At 35.0% G+C, this 17,583-nt stretch overlaps 2 protein-coding genes across 2 annotated transcripts; one reads left to right on the top strand and one right to left on the bottom strand.

Annotated features, from left to right (window-relative positions):
- The first annotated feature begins 4,759 nt into the window (after positions 1–4,759).
- Positions 4,760–8,885, top strand: LOC107888730 (COP9 signalosome complex subunit 3). The gene is made up of 11 exons (XM_016812919.2): positions 4,760–5,042; positions 5,478–5,593; positions 5,696–5,942; positions 6,042–6,099; positions 6,209–6,298; positions 6,498–6,563; positions 7,082–7,171; positions 7,254–7,412; positions 7,506–7,627; positions 8,333–8,405; positions 8,507–8,885. Exons 1-11 carry the CDS (start codon positions 4,858–4,860, stop codon positions 8,573–8,575), a joined length of 1,275 nt encoding a protein of 424 aa, XP_016668408.1. The 5' UTR covers positions 4,760–4,857; the 3' UTR covers positions 8,576–8,885.
- Positions 8,886–11,028: 2,143 nt separating this feature from the next.
- LOC107888729 (protein TPLATE) lies at positions 11,029–16,686 on the bottom strand. Its single transcript, XM_041077806.1, has 7 exons — positions 15,441–16,686; positions 14,489–15,085; positions 13,911–14,272; positions 13,260–13,563; positions 12,559–12,681; positions 12,003–12,458; positions 11,029–11,817 (listed from the first exon to the last, which is right to left on the bottom strand). The coding sequence occupies exons 1-7, from the start codon at positions 16,560–16,562 to the stop codon at positions 11,284–11,286; spliced, it is 3,498 nt and encodes a 1,165-aa protein (XP_040933740.1). The 5' UTR covers positions 16,563–16,686; the 3' UTR covers positions 11,029–11,283.
- Positions 16,687–17,583: the final 897 nt, after the last annotated feature.

Here is a 17,583-nt window from a genome sequence, read left to right as displayed (position 1 = left end):
GAAATTGGATTTAGATCGGGGAAAATCGAAAGTAGTTGAGTAGCCGATCAATTAGTCGACGACATCCGAAGAAAGTTTATAAGCAATTAGATATTAAAATTTCGGAATAAATGTTAGTTATATATGCTGAAATGGAAATATGATAAATGTATATATAGCTGAATGTGATATGTGTGAATTATATGTTAAATTAAGGCTTGGTAAGCTAGCTATTAAGGTGAAATGCTAATGTTAGTATTTGATTTGGTAATAATCTGTTTGGGGACAGCAGCAGTAAGGTGATTTTGGAAAATCGCCATAATTTGTAGGAGTTGAATTAGAAGCTGAGTGAATTATGTCATTAAAGCTTGAAGAGTCTATTTTCTTACAAAAGAAACTATAAAAACAAAAGAGTTACCGATCTTGAGATATTTGAAGTATTGTGGGGCTGAGTCAAAATGACTACTAGATTCCCTGTTCTGTTTTTAGAAAATCATTATAAATTGTACAAAAATGATTATAAGATAAAATTTATATGCTTAGACTCCTTAATGAGTCTAGTTTCAAATGAGATCAAATACAACACATTTTGAATTCTGTAAAATGAGAAATTTGATTCGTAGTGAAGAGTGGTCAGAATAGTCAAACAGTGAAACAGGGGAAACTTTAAGAAAAATCTGGTATTGATTGGGCAAGCCTAAAATTCTGAAAATTTTATGGATGGAAGATATACGAGTCTATATTCAGGGAAAATTAACGGAAAGTGATTTGGAGTTTAGTAGCTCCAGTTATAAATAATTTAGTAACTGCTGCTCAGGAAAACAGCTCGTAGTGAATATGTGATTTTGTTGTAAACATTAATGAAAATTTGCCAATGAATTATTTATTGATTATTATAAAGCTTACTATAATCTATGTGTGTGAAAGTCGGATCAATATATATATTATTCTGAAAGTAATACTTGAATAGTCGATTAATGACTATTTTAAATTTTGTTGAACTTAAGCTCAAGAGCAAAGGGGAACTAGATCCGATAAAGGGAAGGAAAAAGTAATTGAATAGCCATTGAAGTCGTTCGACAACATCTGAGGTAAGTCTTCGAGTAATGACCCTACTTGAATTATATTGAAATGATTAGTCATACTATGATGGATAGTCGAATGTGCATAGAGACTATGTTATAAAGCCAATTGAAATCATGCTCTTTGTGTGTGGCTATTGAGCCGAAATTGGAAAGGTTTAATAAATGCTTTGTGTTTGAGCCTTAGTAACGAAAGTGAAATATGGATGTGTCATGATTGTTGATATATGTGTGCATGAGCATTTGAATGATATCCGGGCTAAGACCCGAAGGCATTTGTGCGAATTGATATATCCGGGCTAAGACCCGAAGGCATTTGTGCGAATTGATATATCCGGGCTAAGACCCGAAGGCATTTGTGCGAATTGATATATCCAGGATAAGACCCGAAGGCATTTGTGCGAATTGATATATCCGGGCTAAGACCTGAAGGCATTTGTGCGAATTGATATATCCGGGCTAAGACCTGAAGGCATTTGTGCGAATTGATATATCCGGGCTAAGACCAGAAGGCATTTGTGCGAATTGATATATCCGGGCTAAGACCCGAAGGCATTTGTGCGAATTGATATATCCGGGATAAGACCCGAAGGCATTTGTGCGAACTGATATATCCGGGCTAAGACCCGACGGCGTTTGTGCGAATTGATATATCCGGGCTAAGACCCGAAGGCAATTGTGCAAGTTGATATATCCGGGCTAAGACCCGAAGGCATTCGTGTGAGTTGCTATACCCGGGTTAAGACCCGAAGGCAATTGAGCTTGTGGTTATATCCGGCTAAATTCCGAAGAAACTTGGGTTTGAATGTGAGCGTTTTGTGCTGCAATAAATTCAATTAATACGCTCGATAAACCCAAACGATAAGGTATGTTTGCATGTGCTTCGAAAAAAAAAAAGTCGATTCGCTTTAAATAATATTCGTTCAATCGACTAACGAATTTTCGGCTTTTAGATAGGTTGATACCTTGTGTGTGTATATGTTGATGAAGTGTGAAGTAAGTATGCTTATGAGAATGTGAATTAATAAAGTGATTTATTTAGCTATGTGAATGCAATACTTTAGTCAAAGCCGATTTCATTACTTGAAACTTACTAAGCTTTAAAATGCTTACCCCGTTGCTTTGGCTCTCTGTTTTATAGATATTGTTCGTTAGCTATCGGATTCGGGATCATCGAAGTCGAAGTCATCCACACTATCAAAGCTCTTTTGGTACTCTTTTAGTTGAACTCTGGATATGGCATGTATAGGACTACCCGTTTGTTGTGGGTCATGGACCCTTTGGACTTGTATAATTTTGGTTAGCCATGCGAAAATGGCTTATATATGTTTGAGTATAATGTTATAATCATTTAGTGTGAATATGCTTGACAAGGATTGGCCATGGGAATGGTTAATCACCATCATCATTTGTGCTACTCATGTTAAAAGGGCTAGTTGAATTATGGAAACTATGAAATAGGTAAAGTCTACCTTAAAGGCAGATGCTGACAGCAGCAGTGATGTAGATTTGGGAAATCACTAAAAATAGTAGGAATGGAATTAAATAGTGAATAAATTATGTAAACGAACCCTGATGAATCTATCTTCATAGGAAAGTAACGAAATGATCATATGGACAGTATGTTAAGCGATATTTAGGTTCTCGTGAGACAGGGCCAGAACAGTTTCTGGATTCCCTGTTCCAACTTTGGAAATTAATTATAAATTAACCAGAGATAATTAGGAGTCATACCATATATGTATAGATTCCTCTCTGAGTCTAGTTTCCATAGAAACAAACGGCATCAGTGTTGAAGCTCTGTGCAGGGAGATATCCAAGTCGTAATGCGCAAAGGTCAGTGTAGTCGATCCCTGTAACATGGGGGACTTTGACTAATAAACTGTACTAATTGGCCTGACCAAAAATTCTAGAAAAAAATATGTAGATGGGCATATGAGTCTGGTTTCAGGGAAAAATCACGAAACTGATTTTCGAGTTGTGAAACTCAAGATATGATTTTTAAAGCGACTAGTATGCAGATTGGGCAGCGTCTGGGAAATATTTTTATAAGGGGTTTAAAGTCTGTTAACACCTCGTGTTCGACTCCGGTGTCGGTCTCGGGTTCGGGGTGTTACAAAATCTTTGAGGGCCATGGTATTTCCAAATGACCTTCCAAACATCATCATTAGTATTCCAAGAACTCTTTTTTAAGGCCCAGTAAGCACTTCGAACAGAAAAGGATCCTGACCCAGATCGAGCCCAGATAATCCTGTCCAATCCCCCATTAGGATGGGGAGGGGGAGTACTAGCTATGCGCTTAATTATGTCCTCAGGTAATCATAAACGAAGCAAATCCAGATTCCAAGAACCATCAGGGAGCACCCAGTCCCTCAGAGAACACTCTAGATCAAGACTAGAGTAAGTCGGGACATAAGAAAAAAGAGGACCCACATCAGGAATCCAAGACTCTTTCCATCCACGGATTGTTGCACCATTTCCAACAGACCATAAGAGGTTCTCACGAAAAATGGGCCACATTTTAGAAAAGGAACGCCAAAGCTGAGAACAATTGCTCCTGCAAATGTTATCTGAGAGCTGGTTTTTACATCCATACTTCGAGCGAAGAACACGAATCCATACTTCAATTGGTGTATTAGATCCCATGTTTCGTAGCTAAAGAAAATTTAGAGTGAAATTAATAAGTACACACAACAAAAATTCTTAAGTTAAATAAAAACTTAATATTGAATAGTAATAAAAAATTAAAAGTTGAAATAAGAGAAATAAGTAATTAGACAATAACATGAATCTAGATTGAATGCTAAGACTAAAAAAATAATAAAATCTACGCTGAGAAAACTAGGCAACAAACTAAAAGGTTTGGTAAGATCAAATTAAAGTCTTATGTGACAAAATATGAGAAACCTAAATGCTAATTCGATGAATAAAAATGAAATAGCACAATATTCAAACAAGAAAAAGAATGAAAATTTAAAAAAAAAAGTTGTAAGTAATATCCTTACATGGCCAGTTAAGGAAAACCCTACAGAAATTTCTAAGAAACTAAAAGAAAAAACGATGGATTATGAGGTGAGATAGATATGAACCGAAACATTCAAAGAAAAATGACAAAGAAAGGAACGAAGAAAAGAAGAAAATCAAAGAGTTTTCTTAAATTTTCTTATTTTGGATTGAATAAAAATTATTCTCCAATGACATTTGATTAAAATTTTAATTTTAACCTTTAACCTTTAGATACAATATTACAAGAGAGAAAAATAAAGGAAAAAATAATAAAGAAATAAAAAGAAAAAAATTAAATTGTTTTAGAAAAAAATAGAAGTACAATGATTTGTTGTGTAATTTGATCTAAAATTTTAGTCTGATATGACGAAATAACATGCCATATCAGATTGCCGTTACACCATTAACAGTAGTTAACAACTCAGTGATTATTTCGTAACAAAATGATAACAGAAGTGGCTAAAACCTAGCATTTCAAATATAAGTGACTAAAATATAACTTGAAGCAAACAAAAGTGATTATTTTGATAGTTTACCCAAAAAAAGTATTATCTATTTGCTTTAAAACTAAATTTATAAAAAAACTAATCGTTCATTTTTAACTGAGGGATTAATTTGCTGAAAATACTAGAAGACAATGACCTATTAGCAATTTACCCCAAATAAAGTAAAGCTTTAATGACAAAGCTCTGGTGAATCAGAGACTTGTAGTAACTGGAAATCAAACATTTGTATTTTTTTTTGGTCAGGTAACTGAGTAGATAGGATCACAAAACACTGCTGCAAAGGGATGAACACAGTGGAAGGTTTAGTGAATCAAATCCAGGGACTATCAACCACTGCCTCCGATGTTTTATCGCTGCAAAATTTGCTTAAACAAGCTGATGACTCGCTCCATGCCGAGTCCACTCGGTTGTTTCCTTTTCTCGACCAACTCGACCCTTCCAAGCACTCTCTGGGTTACCTCTATTTCCTGTGAGTTCTTTTTTCAATTCGAGTCTTTAAAAAATCGACTTTTCTTCGTAGAATTTTCTAATTTTTTTGGGGGGAGGGGGTGATATGGATATTGTTTAGAATTTTGATGTTTTTTATTGAGAACATAGTAGAAATTAGAAGAAAATTGAATCTTGGGGTTTTTTTTTTTAATGTTCAGATACTGGTATAACTTTTAATCTTATTTATACATGTAAAATCTGGGTTTCTTATTAAAAAAAATTGTTAGAAGGAAATGAGTTTTATTAGTCTGGTTTAGAATTTGATGTTTGGTTGCTGAGAACAGAATAGAAAGTGGAAGAAAATTGAATCTTGAGGGTTTTTTAGGTGTTCAATTGCTGTTGTAGTTAGTTTCTCTTAACTTTTAATCTTATTTATACATGTAAGAGTTTTTAATTTGTCTAATGATTTCAACAGGGAGGCATGCACTGCTGGTCCAGTTACAAAAGAGCAAGCTGGTTCATATGTGTTAATGATTGCCAGATTTATTACTTCATGCATTGCTGAGCAAATTCGATTGGCGCCTGATAAGTGTATGACTCTTTCTTCGTATCAAAATTGTTCTTGAGATTTGCAAAGTTTCTGTTTTTTAAGTTGTTGACATCGTCGATGTTGATTTGAATGTGATTTGGTAGTTATAACCGTGTGTAAGAGGTTCAAAGACCAAGTTCTTTTGCTCGAGGAGCCCTTGCGTGGGGTGGCTCCAATGCTGACCGCTATTCGGAAGCTTCAGTCATCTTCCGAACATTTGACTGCTTTACACCCGGAGTTTCTCTTGCTTTGTTTGCTGTCAAGGTGCTATAAAGCTGGTCTTTCCATTCTGGAAGAAGATGTTTTCGAGGTTGATCAACCAAGAGACCTTTTCCTTTTTTGCTATTACGGGTTGGTTGCTTCTCAAACTGTTCGATTTTTACTGTTACACTGTTTAACATCATTGAGGAGGAATAACTTATTTGGGTTTCCCATTTGACATTACAATAGGGGAATGATAAGCATTGGACAAAAGTGGTTCCAGAAAGCATTGGAGCTTCTACACAATGTATGTTACTTCTTTACACCTCTGTTGTAAATTATTGGTCAGCTACGAAAATTCCGAGAGTCTTAACTTCCAATTAGTCTAATTTTATTTGTGTATGGTAATTTTCTAGGTTGTGACCGCTCCAATGTCTACCGTTAATGCTATAGCTGTCGAGGCTTTTAAAAAGTACATATTGGTCTCCCTTATTCACCATGGACAGGTACATTCACCAATCAGCATTCATCACGTTGTATTATGTATTAAGGATGTACAGACAAATCCTTTAAAAGAACGAAAAAAAGAACGGATGATAAGATTTGTTCTCAAATTGTATTATGTATTAAGCTGTTGTTCGTCTTTTTTCTTCTTCAACTCTGAGCGGCGATCTTTCCCATGGTCTTACATTCTTTTGGTTACAGTCCCCTGCCAATCTCCCTAAGTATGCTTCTTCAGTTGCGCAGAGAAATTTGAAGAACTTATGCCAGGTACATATAAGTTCCGAGATTGATTATAATGACCTAAAAAAGGAAGAGTTAACTGCATCAAAAGTTCCCAAATTATGACCCACATATCAAATTGGCCCAAACTTCAAAACATCATAATCGAGTATTTAAAGTCTTAGTATCATATCAATTGAGTCCTTCTGTCAGCTTGGGCATTAAATGCTAGCTCAGATTTTAATGTGAAGGCCAATCTGGTGTGAAATCCCTAAAATTTCAAACCTTCAAAAGTTTAAATTGGCTTGATTGTTCCACGTGTTTAAATTGGCCTCCATGTCAGATCTGAGCTAGCATTTTATATTCAAATTGACGGCTAGATTGATGGAAGGGCCCGGTTGATACAATATTGGTACTTTCGGTTTCAATTAGAACGCTTTTAAGCTCCGGACCAATTAGGACCTTCAAAAATTGTATCTTTAGACCTTCATAAAAAGAATGAATGGTTTACTTCACTAGTTCTCTTCGGTTTACTAATTAACTTCTTACTTTTATTCCTTGAGTAGCCATATATCGAACTGGCAAATAGTTATAGCAACGGCAAAATTGCAGACATAGAGACCTATGTAGAGGCAAACAAGGATAAATTCGAAAGCGTAAGTGCTGTATCTGAATTTAAACTTGTTATTGCTCCTTTATTCGTTTGACCATCTGAAAGAGGCTTTACACTTTTACCAGGACAACAATCTAGGCTTGGTGAAGCAAGCTGTATTGTCTATGTATAAACGAAATATCCAGAGGTTGACACAGACATATTTAACTCTCTCACTTCAAGATATTGCTAATAGAGTGCAACTGAATAGCCCTAAGGAAGCGGAAATGCATGTTCTTCAAATGGTAATTCTGGATTTGTCAGTTTTGGTTAATTAATGTCTGTAATTTCATATATTACAAAGTTACATTGTTGACGTTTTTTGTGTCAAATTTTAGATTAAAGATGGTGAGATATATGCAACGATCAACCAAAAGGACGGGATGGTTCGATTCCTAGAAGATCCCGAACAATATAAGACCTGCGAAATGATTGAGCATATTGACTCATCAATCCAAAGGTGCACTCTATAGAATAGACACTGATTTCATGTTTTGTTTGAATTATTAGTTTTTGGTCAAATTATGGTTTCCATCCTTGTACTATGCTCAACTCGAGGATTTAGTTTTGTACTTTAATCTGACATAATATGATCCTCCTACTATTATTAATGTTATGCCTTGGTCCAAATCACTAATACTGTTAGAAAACTCTGTTAATTGATGTGGATTTATAAATAAAAAAAGGTCCAAATCATGAGGTTGAGTTGGAATATTTTTAAAGACAAATTAGAGGAAAATAACTAGTTTTATAGCCATAAGACATGAAATTTTTAGTGACTTAGACAAAGGCATAAAATTAATAATAGTAGGATCAACTTATGCCAAATTAAAAGTATGGGGACTGAATAGTATAGTACATGGAAAAAAATCATAATTTGAGCTATAATTTCAAAATGTCAATAATTTTTTTAAGAAAAGATAAATTAGTGAAAGCTAACTATTTTAATAACCATAATTTCATCTTTTAAATGACATAGAATTTCGGATTTCGAGCTTTCAGGTTTTTAAAAAAGAAATTCCATGTATGTCAAGTAACCAAATCTTTAAACATCAAATATAGGAACTCAATGTTGAAGTTGAATATAATGCAAGGATGATCACCATAATTTTATAATGTTTATACTTGTATGGAATTATTTTTGTGAATAAATGTTACATTACAGGTTGATGACCCTGTCTAAGAAGCTGAATGGTGTGGATGAACTAATGTCATGTGATCCATTGTATCTCCTTAAGGTGAATCTGCTATTTCACATCAAAGCAAGTTTAGTTGTTACTTAAATACTATTGTTTATGAGCCGATGATCATCTATTAGTTAATTGCATCTCGTGTTCAGGCCGGGAGAGAGCGACAGAGGTTCGACTTTGACGACTTCGACAACGTTCCTCAAAGGTTTAACATATGAATGGTTGAAATGACAATTGAGAAACTATAGTAAAGACATACAAATTTGTTCAACTGGGTCCAACTTGTTTAAGAGGTGACCATAATATGTGTTTGTTGTTAGTTAATTAAATAGATTTAGTTGATTTTCATGTGTCTTTGCTCAATTTTTCCCAATTTTAAGATGAATTTAGAGAAGCAATGGAGGTACCCATTTTTCTCTTTGAAATTTCATGCACCTAGAAAAAAAAAAGGGAAAATCTGGAAAGCTTATAATTTGAAAATTATGCTAGTGTTTGTGTTGGTTTGAATTAAATAAGCATATTTGTCAACATTAAATGCTTTGTTATTTTTGTTTGTCTCAAGTTATATTTTAGCCACTTATATTTGAAATGTTAAATGTTAGTCACTTACGTTATCGTGTTGTAATATTTTAATCACTAAGCATTAATTGTTGTTAATAGTGTAACGGTAAGCTGACGTGCCACGTTAAATCATCATTTCAAACGAAAATTTTAGGTTAAATTATATAATTGGTCTTATATTTTTTTTCCTTTTCAGCAAATTAATTATTTTCTTTTATGTTATTTGAACTTTCTTTTTTTTTTCATTCTCTTTTTCTTCTCCCTCTGTTTTCCTCTATTCTTCATTTCTTTTATTGTATTTTTTTCATTTGTTAAAATTAGTTTTATACTTTTATTTTTTTGAACAATTTAATTTTTTCCTTTTCTTCTTCCCTTTTATTTTTCTCTCCTTGTATTTTTCACTGCAGAAATATAATTTTTGCCCACCAAATAAACGAAGCCCTTATTTCTTTCATATGATTTCTAAATTGAATTTCATTGAAAATCAAATATCAATCATTCTTAATTAAATCTCGATTTGAATATAACCTAATTTTGAAATTAAAATTGGATCTAACTAATTAATATAAAAAACATATACTTAATCAAAGCTAAACATAAATTGAATTCTTTATATTCAAAATAATTTTTTCTCGTTTCTAAATTTTTACAAAATTGTGTAGATTAATTAAGCAAATGAAAATTGATCTAAATGTTCTTGAATATTCTCAAGAAAGTTTAATTGGAAGCTGAGCATGGATGAACCGAAGAGAGAAAGGAAGCATAGAACAAAATTGGTTTGGATAAAGTTGAGGGTGAGTTTCGTATGGCGGTTGTTTTAGTCCTTGAGAGTGTAGAGCTCCTTTGAAGAATCTGTGAAACACTGTAGTCTCGAAAGGCGAGAATGTTGTAGATAAGATAGATAAGCTGATCGTGGAAGTTGATTAGGAGGTTAAGGAGACGGGCTTGGGAAACTTTGTTGAGGGTGGATTGCTATAAGTCACGATTGGCGAGGTCTTCAAGTGAAGCAAACTTGTGAACTAAGTCATTGAGAGATTCAAATTGGTTAGTTAAAGTGCTGATGAATGAAGAGGGTTTGTGAGAATATGCAAAAACAAGTTTTATTTTGATTTCAACTTTTTGTTTTCTTTTTTCATAAACATAAAAAAATTTTAACACATGGAAAACATAGAAAAACTATATTAAAAGATATTGAGAAAGAAGGAAAACAAAGGGAGAAGCAGAAGAGAATGAAAAAAAAGTTAAAAGAACATAAAAGAAAAAAATTAAATTACTCATATCGAAAAAAAATGAGGACCAATTGTATAATTTAACCTAAAATTTTTGTTTGAAATGATAATTGAACGTACAATGTCAGCTTACCATTACACCGTTAATGACTCAGTGACTAACGTAACATTTCAAACATAAGTGACTAAAATGTAACACGAAGTAAACAAAAGTAATTATTTTAATAGTTTGCATGTATCATATTTCGAGTGTTTGTTTTTATTATATTTTATGTGAATTTTGGTGTTATATAAAATAAGTAGGTGTTTTTGAATATCTAACAAATTAGAAAGTTAATTTATATGAATATATTCTCTGAATTTTTTAATCAAATGTTAATACATTGATTTAACTCTTAACCCTTTGCGTTTTATTGCACTATGGTTCTCCTAGCAGCTTTTACCAATTGCAGTTGTATCAGACAAATCAAATATCAATATTTTCTTTTCCCATTTTTCATCAGATTTCATCGTAGAGACTTTGATATTAATTTTTAAAGGTAAAATTAATATCATTTTGGTCAATCCAATGTTAAGTTTTTTAAAATACAATAGAAAATATTTCTAGAAAGTATATTGATCATTTAAGCCTTTTAATATATTTAAATATATTTTTATATTTTTATAAAAAAATTTAAAATGTATATTGGTCATTTGTGCTTTTTGCTAGTCTACTATGAATCACAAATATCCATCCATTTCACCCAACTAAATAAAATTAATGTAATAGTAATAATTTTGTCTTGACTTTTTATCTTTATTTTATAATTTTGGATTATTGAACTTACATATAAATTAAAATTAAATTATAAAAAAGTAAAAAATATTTCTAAGTAAATATGAGAATCAAAACATAGGCCTTCCAATGCCAATAACCTTGAGTTAATTTGAGTTAATTTCAGAGATTGATGATATACATACAAAATGTGTTGAATACAGAAGAAACCATGCGCTTTTTAAAATCTAACATTCCATCTCTGGTAAATGAATATGACAGACAAAGCCGGTAGATGAACAAGGGAAATGCCCCAAATGCAGACATACAACAAAGGGTAAAAAATGCAACTCCAATCAACTAACTAATGCCGGACACCAACTTAACCCACTTTCATGCTTCGATCTTTACACAACATGTGCCATTCCTGTAGCACAGCTGCTTGCAGTGCGCGGTGCTCCGCTTCTTCTGCGGTTAGCTTCGACAGCGTTGAAGGGCCTTTTGGTTTATCATCTTCCTCCCCTTCTTTCTTATTTTTCTTCTCTTTATCTTCATCGTCTTTGTCTTCGTCGCTCTCCTCATCCTCTGCTTTATCCTTGGTTTTCAGAGTTTTCTTTGGCTGTGCAGCCTTTAACAACGCTATTCGTTCCATTGAAATTCTGAGCCTCTCCGCGGCTGCCACCTTCACCTCATCTTCGGGCATGTATTCAACACCCCCATCAGTCAGGTCATCCAACCAACCTTGCGGATCTGATTCGATCTGTTTAGCAATTGATGCATCTGAAGCTCGGACCACAAATTTGCACATCATGGTTGTTGTTTCGTCACCCAAATCAACATTCCTGCTCACTTCACTAGCTCCAAAAATCATCATGCCCAAGAAGCCCCCATGCCAAGTTTTTGCAGCATAACATAGCTGTCACATATTGGACAAGTAAATATCAGTTTTGTCAACAAACTGAAAAACCACAAACAATAACTACATTTGTTTCAACAAACATCGAGACAGTTCCATCAAATAAAAGAAGAGAAAGAAATAAATATTATCAGATATGATCCAGCCTACATTAGAATAATATCATTAAAGCAATGAATCCTTACCTGAAATCCAGCCACAGTGCGAATGATGTGTGAACAAACTCTGTGGAAAGGCTTGAAATACAGTGATTTCAGTCCACTCAAAAATGGAGAAGACCCATACTGCTGCGCAGCAGTAGCCTTGAAGCCACTTCCTTCATAAATGTATGTGCCAGTGTATTCCACAATAGCTGGCAAACTAGGCCATAGACGGAAAAACTCGACAGGTGAAATTTTATGTGGCAAGAGAAGCTCGGTCAATGGAATTTTGTAAGGCTGACACCTCAAAATCACAGGTTCTCCTAGTTCTGGCCTTAAGCTTCTCTTTAGCCTCATAATTTGTGGATCCTCTTCAGAATAGTCACCATCATAATCTCCTACAGTACCACTTCCAAAGAATGGGTAGTATAAGACTTGAACCCAAAAGCCACATCTTTCAAATTGAGAAACACCTACTGTCACACTGCAAAGCACGGGATCCTGCAAGATACACAAAAATTGTCAGAAGGGTGCATTTGAAACCATAGAATCAGACAACCGAAAGGAAAATAAATTCTTATTTACAAAGATGAGAAGCAACCTGAGAAACAAGATTACGCAACTGCCGTACTGCTAGAGGAGACCCATCCATAAAATACAAAGAACCAGATAATCCAACCCTCACATCAACACGATTTAGTTCCAATTCCGTTAAGTTAAGAACCTGCAAAATTCACCAATCAACCAGGGGAATATCATTAACAGGAATCACTCATCGTAGCAACTAGAAAAACAGTACAAGAAATGAGATGGCGGTAATTATGGATACTACTTTCGGACAATCATGCCTGATGAGAAAAAATGGTTAGTAGCACATAACACGACTGACTGGATCATACTATTTGCCATCTTGATGGAAACATGAAAATTTTTTTATTCATTTCTCAAATATGTCAAAGTTGCATCAATAGATTAGGTAAAAACATGAAGTACTTTGATGCCTGCTGATGCAGTAAGCAACCAATAAACATATGACTCTAGCTTTAGTAACCTTCTACTAAAACTTCACTGTATAAAAGGATAGGATCTCTCTTACCACTTACAAAACACTCGAGATAACCTTTCAAGGCCTCCATAAAGTCAAATCTATGGCATTTGATTTAGATAAGTTTCAAGAAATTAAGTTGGCTCTATTCTACATAAGCTTCAGGAAGATCGACAGAATTGTGTTATACCTCAGATCATATAGAAAAAGGGTTTAATAGGCAAAGAAGATAAACATAAATAAACAAGAGTTTTAACCTTTAGATGTAGAGTGATCCTTCCATCTCCTGCATCTGCCAGATGATAGGCCTCAATGTAGCAGGGATCACTGCTCCCAGTCAAAGTACGAGCAGTTGGCGGAACCTTAAGTGATGCGGAGTCTATTCCCTTTGTTAGTAAAAGTGTTAATTCACTAGGGTCTGGCCTCCAAAGCTCCAAAATAGCCTTATGAACCAACCCTTCCAGTTTTCTATCTTGGGCAGCTGATGCATCATAAAACTGAACAGTCAGTTTATGGTGGCTAAATGGGTAGTCTCCTCTAGCTTCACTAGCCCCTACCCACCTGAAAAAGAAAGATTCCATATCTCCCGTCAGTTTACAAGAATGCCAATTATACACATGGATCTATTTTTCCTTTTCATTTTAAGACCTGGGAAACACACTAGGAGGAAGCTACTTCAGTTAAACTAATCTTACAAGATTAATATAGCAACAAAAATGGAAATATCACTGCCAATAAGGGAATAATCTTTCTATAGCACATGCTGGTTATCAATAAACATTCAGCCCAAAAGATTTTTAAAAAGCATGCTGTTGAAGGGAACATTAAAGCACTTAAACTAAAGAAACATCATCTATGTGATCAGTGAATAACTTCAGAATATATAAGGCTATTTACAGAAACCTCACCTGCTTTCAGGGCGGTTAGAGATGTATTTAATTCTCTGCAAAATCATACGGCACTGATGCTTGTTGACAGAATCGGCCAAGGTACTGGTTCTGAACTCTTCGAGCTCCTTTGATAGTAACTGGCCAGCCCTAGCATGACGAGATCCCAACCGCTGAGCACATAGAAGAGCAGCCTGAACATCTTGAGGCCTATTTGTTGTATCAGTAGATGCATCCGCATTGAAGAGGACTTTGTGTATATTTGACACGATGATGTTTAGAGGATCCTCAGGATCATCAGCAAGAAGTGGATCCAGGCCTTCTAGGTTTATGTGTTCTGAAATAGCCCAAAGAAGACGTGCACATATTCTCGAGGTACTTACCTAGCAAATGGACACCAAGAGACCAGAGGTCAACATGAAATAACAATAATAGTAACAAACAGACCAAAATCATGTTTAAACACCCTTAGAAATTAGAATTATTCTTTACTTACTAGTTCACCATCAAAATAGTATACATCATATTTTATTAGCAGAGCACAACATATCTTGTAAGATATAGTGTAGCGTTTAAGTTCTCAATAAGATCTCACATACCTCACGCAGATCTTTTACAAGATCACGCTGTAAGTTCTGCAATCTCGTCTCATTTAAGATTTGGTCTTGGGAAGCCCCATCTTTGACTCTTTTCACACCTCCCCGGGTATCATAAATATGGCAGAGCCGAACAAGCAGCTTCAAATAGCAATCAACTGCATAAGTCCTTCCATCACAGTCCCATTTGACACAAGGCCTACAAACTTCCACCACTTCCAGAGCTGTCTCTGTCCAGTTTAATGCACCATATCCTGTTCCATATGCCAAGGCTCCAATCACTCTACTCTCCATACCTGAATTCTTTTGTTCAGGTAAAGGTAATGACAACTGGAAGCAACTTTCAACAAGAGTTGCTACCAACTCCTCTCTGAACAAGCTTTTACTTGTAACATTATGAAGATCATCTTTTACACTAGGATCCTCCAAAAGAGAAGCTATATCAGTTCCGGCAAGAGGTTTCTGGCCTCTTCGAACACTTTCCTTTGCAAAGAGATCAACACATAAAGCTGTCCGACAAATACAGGCTAAAGCATGCATTCGGTCCGATTCTGCACGCAGGTTTCTTACCATAAGAAGCAGCCTCTTGAACAATGATACCTTCATGAGAAATTTTAGAATATCAAGCAGTTTTCTACATAATGTTCAAACATTATGACCTTCGGGCTTATAAGCAATAGCAAACACAAAACCACTTTCAGAAATCACTTCTGGAAAGACAAAATATAAGAACTGACTTCCAACACACTGAAGAAATAAAGAAACTTCTAAGGATGGATTCTAACATATATATTTCATTATTCTATCTTTCCCAGTGTGACAGCTAACCTTGAAACGCTCTCACCAGTAAAATTTCATAAACTCGCTATATCAGTGATTCAGACCTATCTCTTACACACTAAGAAAACCAAATTTAATTTATGCAAAAGAATTATAAAAAAAAAAAAAAACACACCTGCATATGAAGATCAAGCAAATGAAGATTAGTAACAACAGCTCGAACAATACTTTCTCTCGCAGAAGCAAACTCCTGTCTATCCCAAAGTGTCAAAATAGCAATTATTGACTGTGAAGCCCACTCAGGCTTCCCTCCAGGCACATCAGCCAAATACAACATATTAATCCCGACGTCAAAAATCAACGCAGGTTCCAGCGAAGATGCCAGAAATGGAGCCAAATGAGTGACTAAATCCGACACACCAACTAATTTCTCCGCATTGGAATCCACCACAGTCCCATTCACTTTAGAACCCTTTGAAATCTTCCTTATAACTTCCAATCCCCCCGAAGCCACTGCCTTAACTGCATAAACTAAAGGAAAAACAGTTGCTCGAAAACTCTCAACCGGTAAAATCAATGACCTTGCCATTAAAGTGCTGCGTTTTTTCCAAACGAAATCAACCATTGAAGAAACCCAATTTGACCTTATAGCCAAAGAATTTTCACTATCAACAAGCTTATCACCAGCTAATCTGCTCATCCTTTTTGAATCCAATTCCTGAAATAATCTCCCCACGGATTCAAATGCTACCTTTGAAACCGTGTCGGACTTGTCCAACATATTCTGCCCAATCCGAGCCCACCAAGCTGATACCTTATCGAGAAGATTAACATTGTTTTCACACAACGTTACGAGATCGTCTCTAGCGAGAACACATCCTAGAGTCTCGGTGATGGAGAACCGGAGGTTATCGGAAGGGGAATCGAAACAAGCAGAGATCTCGGCATTGGAATCGGTGATAAGTTTGGCGAGGGAATAAGAAGGGATGGCAGCGAGGATGGAGACTGCAGCAGCAACGACATCGGGATCGGGGAAGTGGAAGTCGTTACGGATGCCGGTAGAGACAGAATCCCAAAGGTCGGCGGTTAAACGAGTGGATCGGATGAGGTCGAAGGCAAGCTTTTTGCAGACGGCGGAGGCAGGGGCGGCGACGATTTCTTCAACGGCGGATTTGGCAATTATGGAAATGTCGCGACCGGCGGCGGATTGTTGGAGGGCGGAGAGAAGAGCGCTGGACTGGCGGAGAGCATCGTTTGAGCGGAGATCCGCTTGGATTTGAGCAAAAAGAATATCCATTAACAAAAAAATTATTTGGGTTTCTCAATGGAACATCGGGATGAAGTTCGAACTAGTCAATTTGAAGATCTGATCTGATACAACGAAGAGGTGCAAGAAAGCAGTTATCAAAATGAAAATGTTAGCTCCGGACCAGCTTGGCATTGTGGTTGAACCAAATTGGGCCGGGTCTGTATATGAACTTGCATCGGTTTTCGGTTCGGCCTATGTTTGTTGGTTTGGACTTTGGTTATTGGTTGTAAAAAGTTTTTAAATATTAAATAATGTTATACATTTAATAGAAATATGTATTTTATTAAATTGAACAAATTTTAATATAAATTTAAGGGGTTAAATGTTTAAATTTCATGGCATATAATATTTTTGGGGCAAATTATACAGTAGGTCACTCTAAAATAGTGTCATTTTTATTTTGATCATTTTATTTTTTTGTCAATTTAGTCACTCTGAATAAGATAATTGCTCGAATTAGACACTATCGTTAAAATTTTTGTTAATCCACTAACGGATGTTGAAATATCATTTTTTTTTACTTTTAACTAAAGTTAGTACCTTCTTTGTAATTAGTCTAAAATACTTTTTTCTTGTTCATTTGCAACATAATACTAAAGTTGGTAAGTTCTCTTTTTCCTTTTTGTTGTTTGTTTCCTCGGAAAAGTATCAAAGGAAAATGAGGATAGTTTTGACTTGTTTGTTGACTTATAGGTTTTACCGTGAGTATTATGCTCATAGTGTTTATTTGTGCACGCTTGATTTGTGCTCAGATTCAGCTACGTGCTTTTCAGAGATCCTTTGCAATTTCTTCAAGATCTAATCTTAGTATGGTAAGTTTTTCTTTACTTTTTTTTTTTAAGAAAATTTATTTTTTCTTCTTAATTTTTAAATTTCTAGGATTTGATTGTGTTCTGTTTCATCGTGCGTGTTTAGTTTATTAACAAATCTAGTTTTGTTGGGTGTTCAACTTTATTGATGAAAACAATGATTTCCCAAAAATATTTCGTCTTTTTTTTTCCATAGCAAT

The sequence above is a fragment of the Gossypium hirsutum genome, chromosome A09 (assembly GCF_007990345.1).
Source record: "Gossypium hirsutum isolate 1008001.06 chromosome A09, Gossypium_hirsutum_v2.1, whole genome shotgun sequence".
Classification (NCBI taxonomy): domain Eukaryota; kingdom Viridiplantae; phylum Streptophyta; class Magnoliopsida; order Malvales; family Malvaceae; genus Gossypium; species Gossypium hirsutum.
Note: the sequence above shows the minus strand (reverse complement) of the source record. Positions and strands in the feature narration are given on the sequence as shown.

What these genes read in the sequence shown, in the direction of transcription:
- LOC107888729 (XM_041077806.1), bottom strand. Translation starts at nt 16,562, where the DNA reads ATGGATATTCTTTTTGCTCAAATCCAAGCGGATCTCCGCTCAAACGAT. An exon ending in TTGTAAAAGATCTGCGTGAG is followed by an intron (nt 14,273 to 14,488) that starts GTATGTGAGATC and finishes TCCATTTGCTAG; the next exon opens with GTAAGTACCTCGAGAATATG. An exon ending in GCACTGTGGCTGGATTTCAG is followed by an intron (nt 11,818 to 12,002) that starts GTAAGGATTCAT and finishes AATATGTGACAG; the next exon opens with CTATGTTATGCTGCAAAAAC.
- LOC107888730 (XM_016812919.2), top strand. Translation starts at nt 4,858, where the DNA reads ATGAACACAGTGGAAGGTTTAGTGAATCAAATCCAGGGACTATCAACC. An exon ending in CCCTTATTCACCATGGACAG is followed by an intron (nt 6,299 to 6,497) that starts GTACATTCACCA and finishes TTTTGGTTACAG; the next exon opens with TCCCCTGCCAATCTCCCTAA. An exon ending in ATTGACTCATCAATCCAAAG is followed by an intron (nt 7,628 to 8,332) that starts GTGCACTCTATA and finishes GTTACATTACAG; the next exon opens with GTTGATGACCCTGTCTAAGA.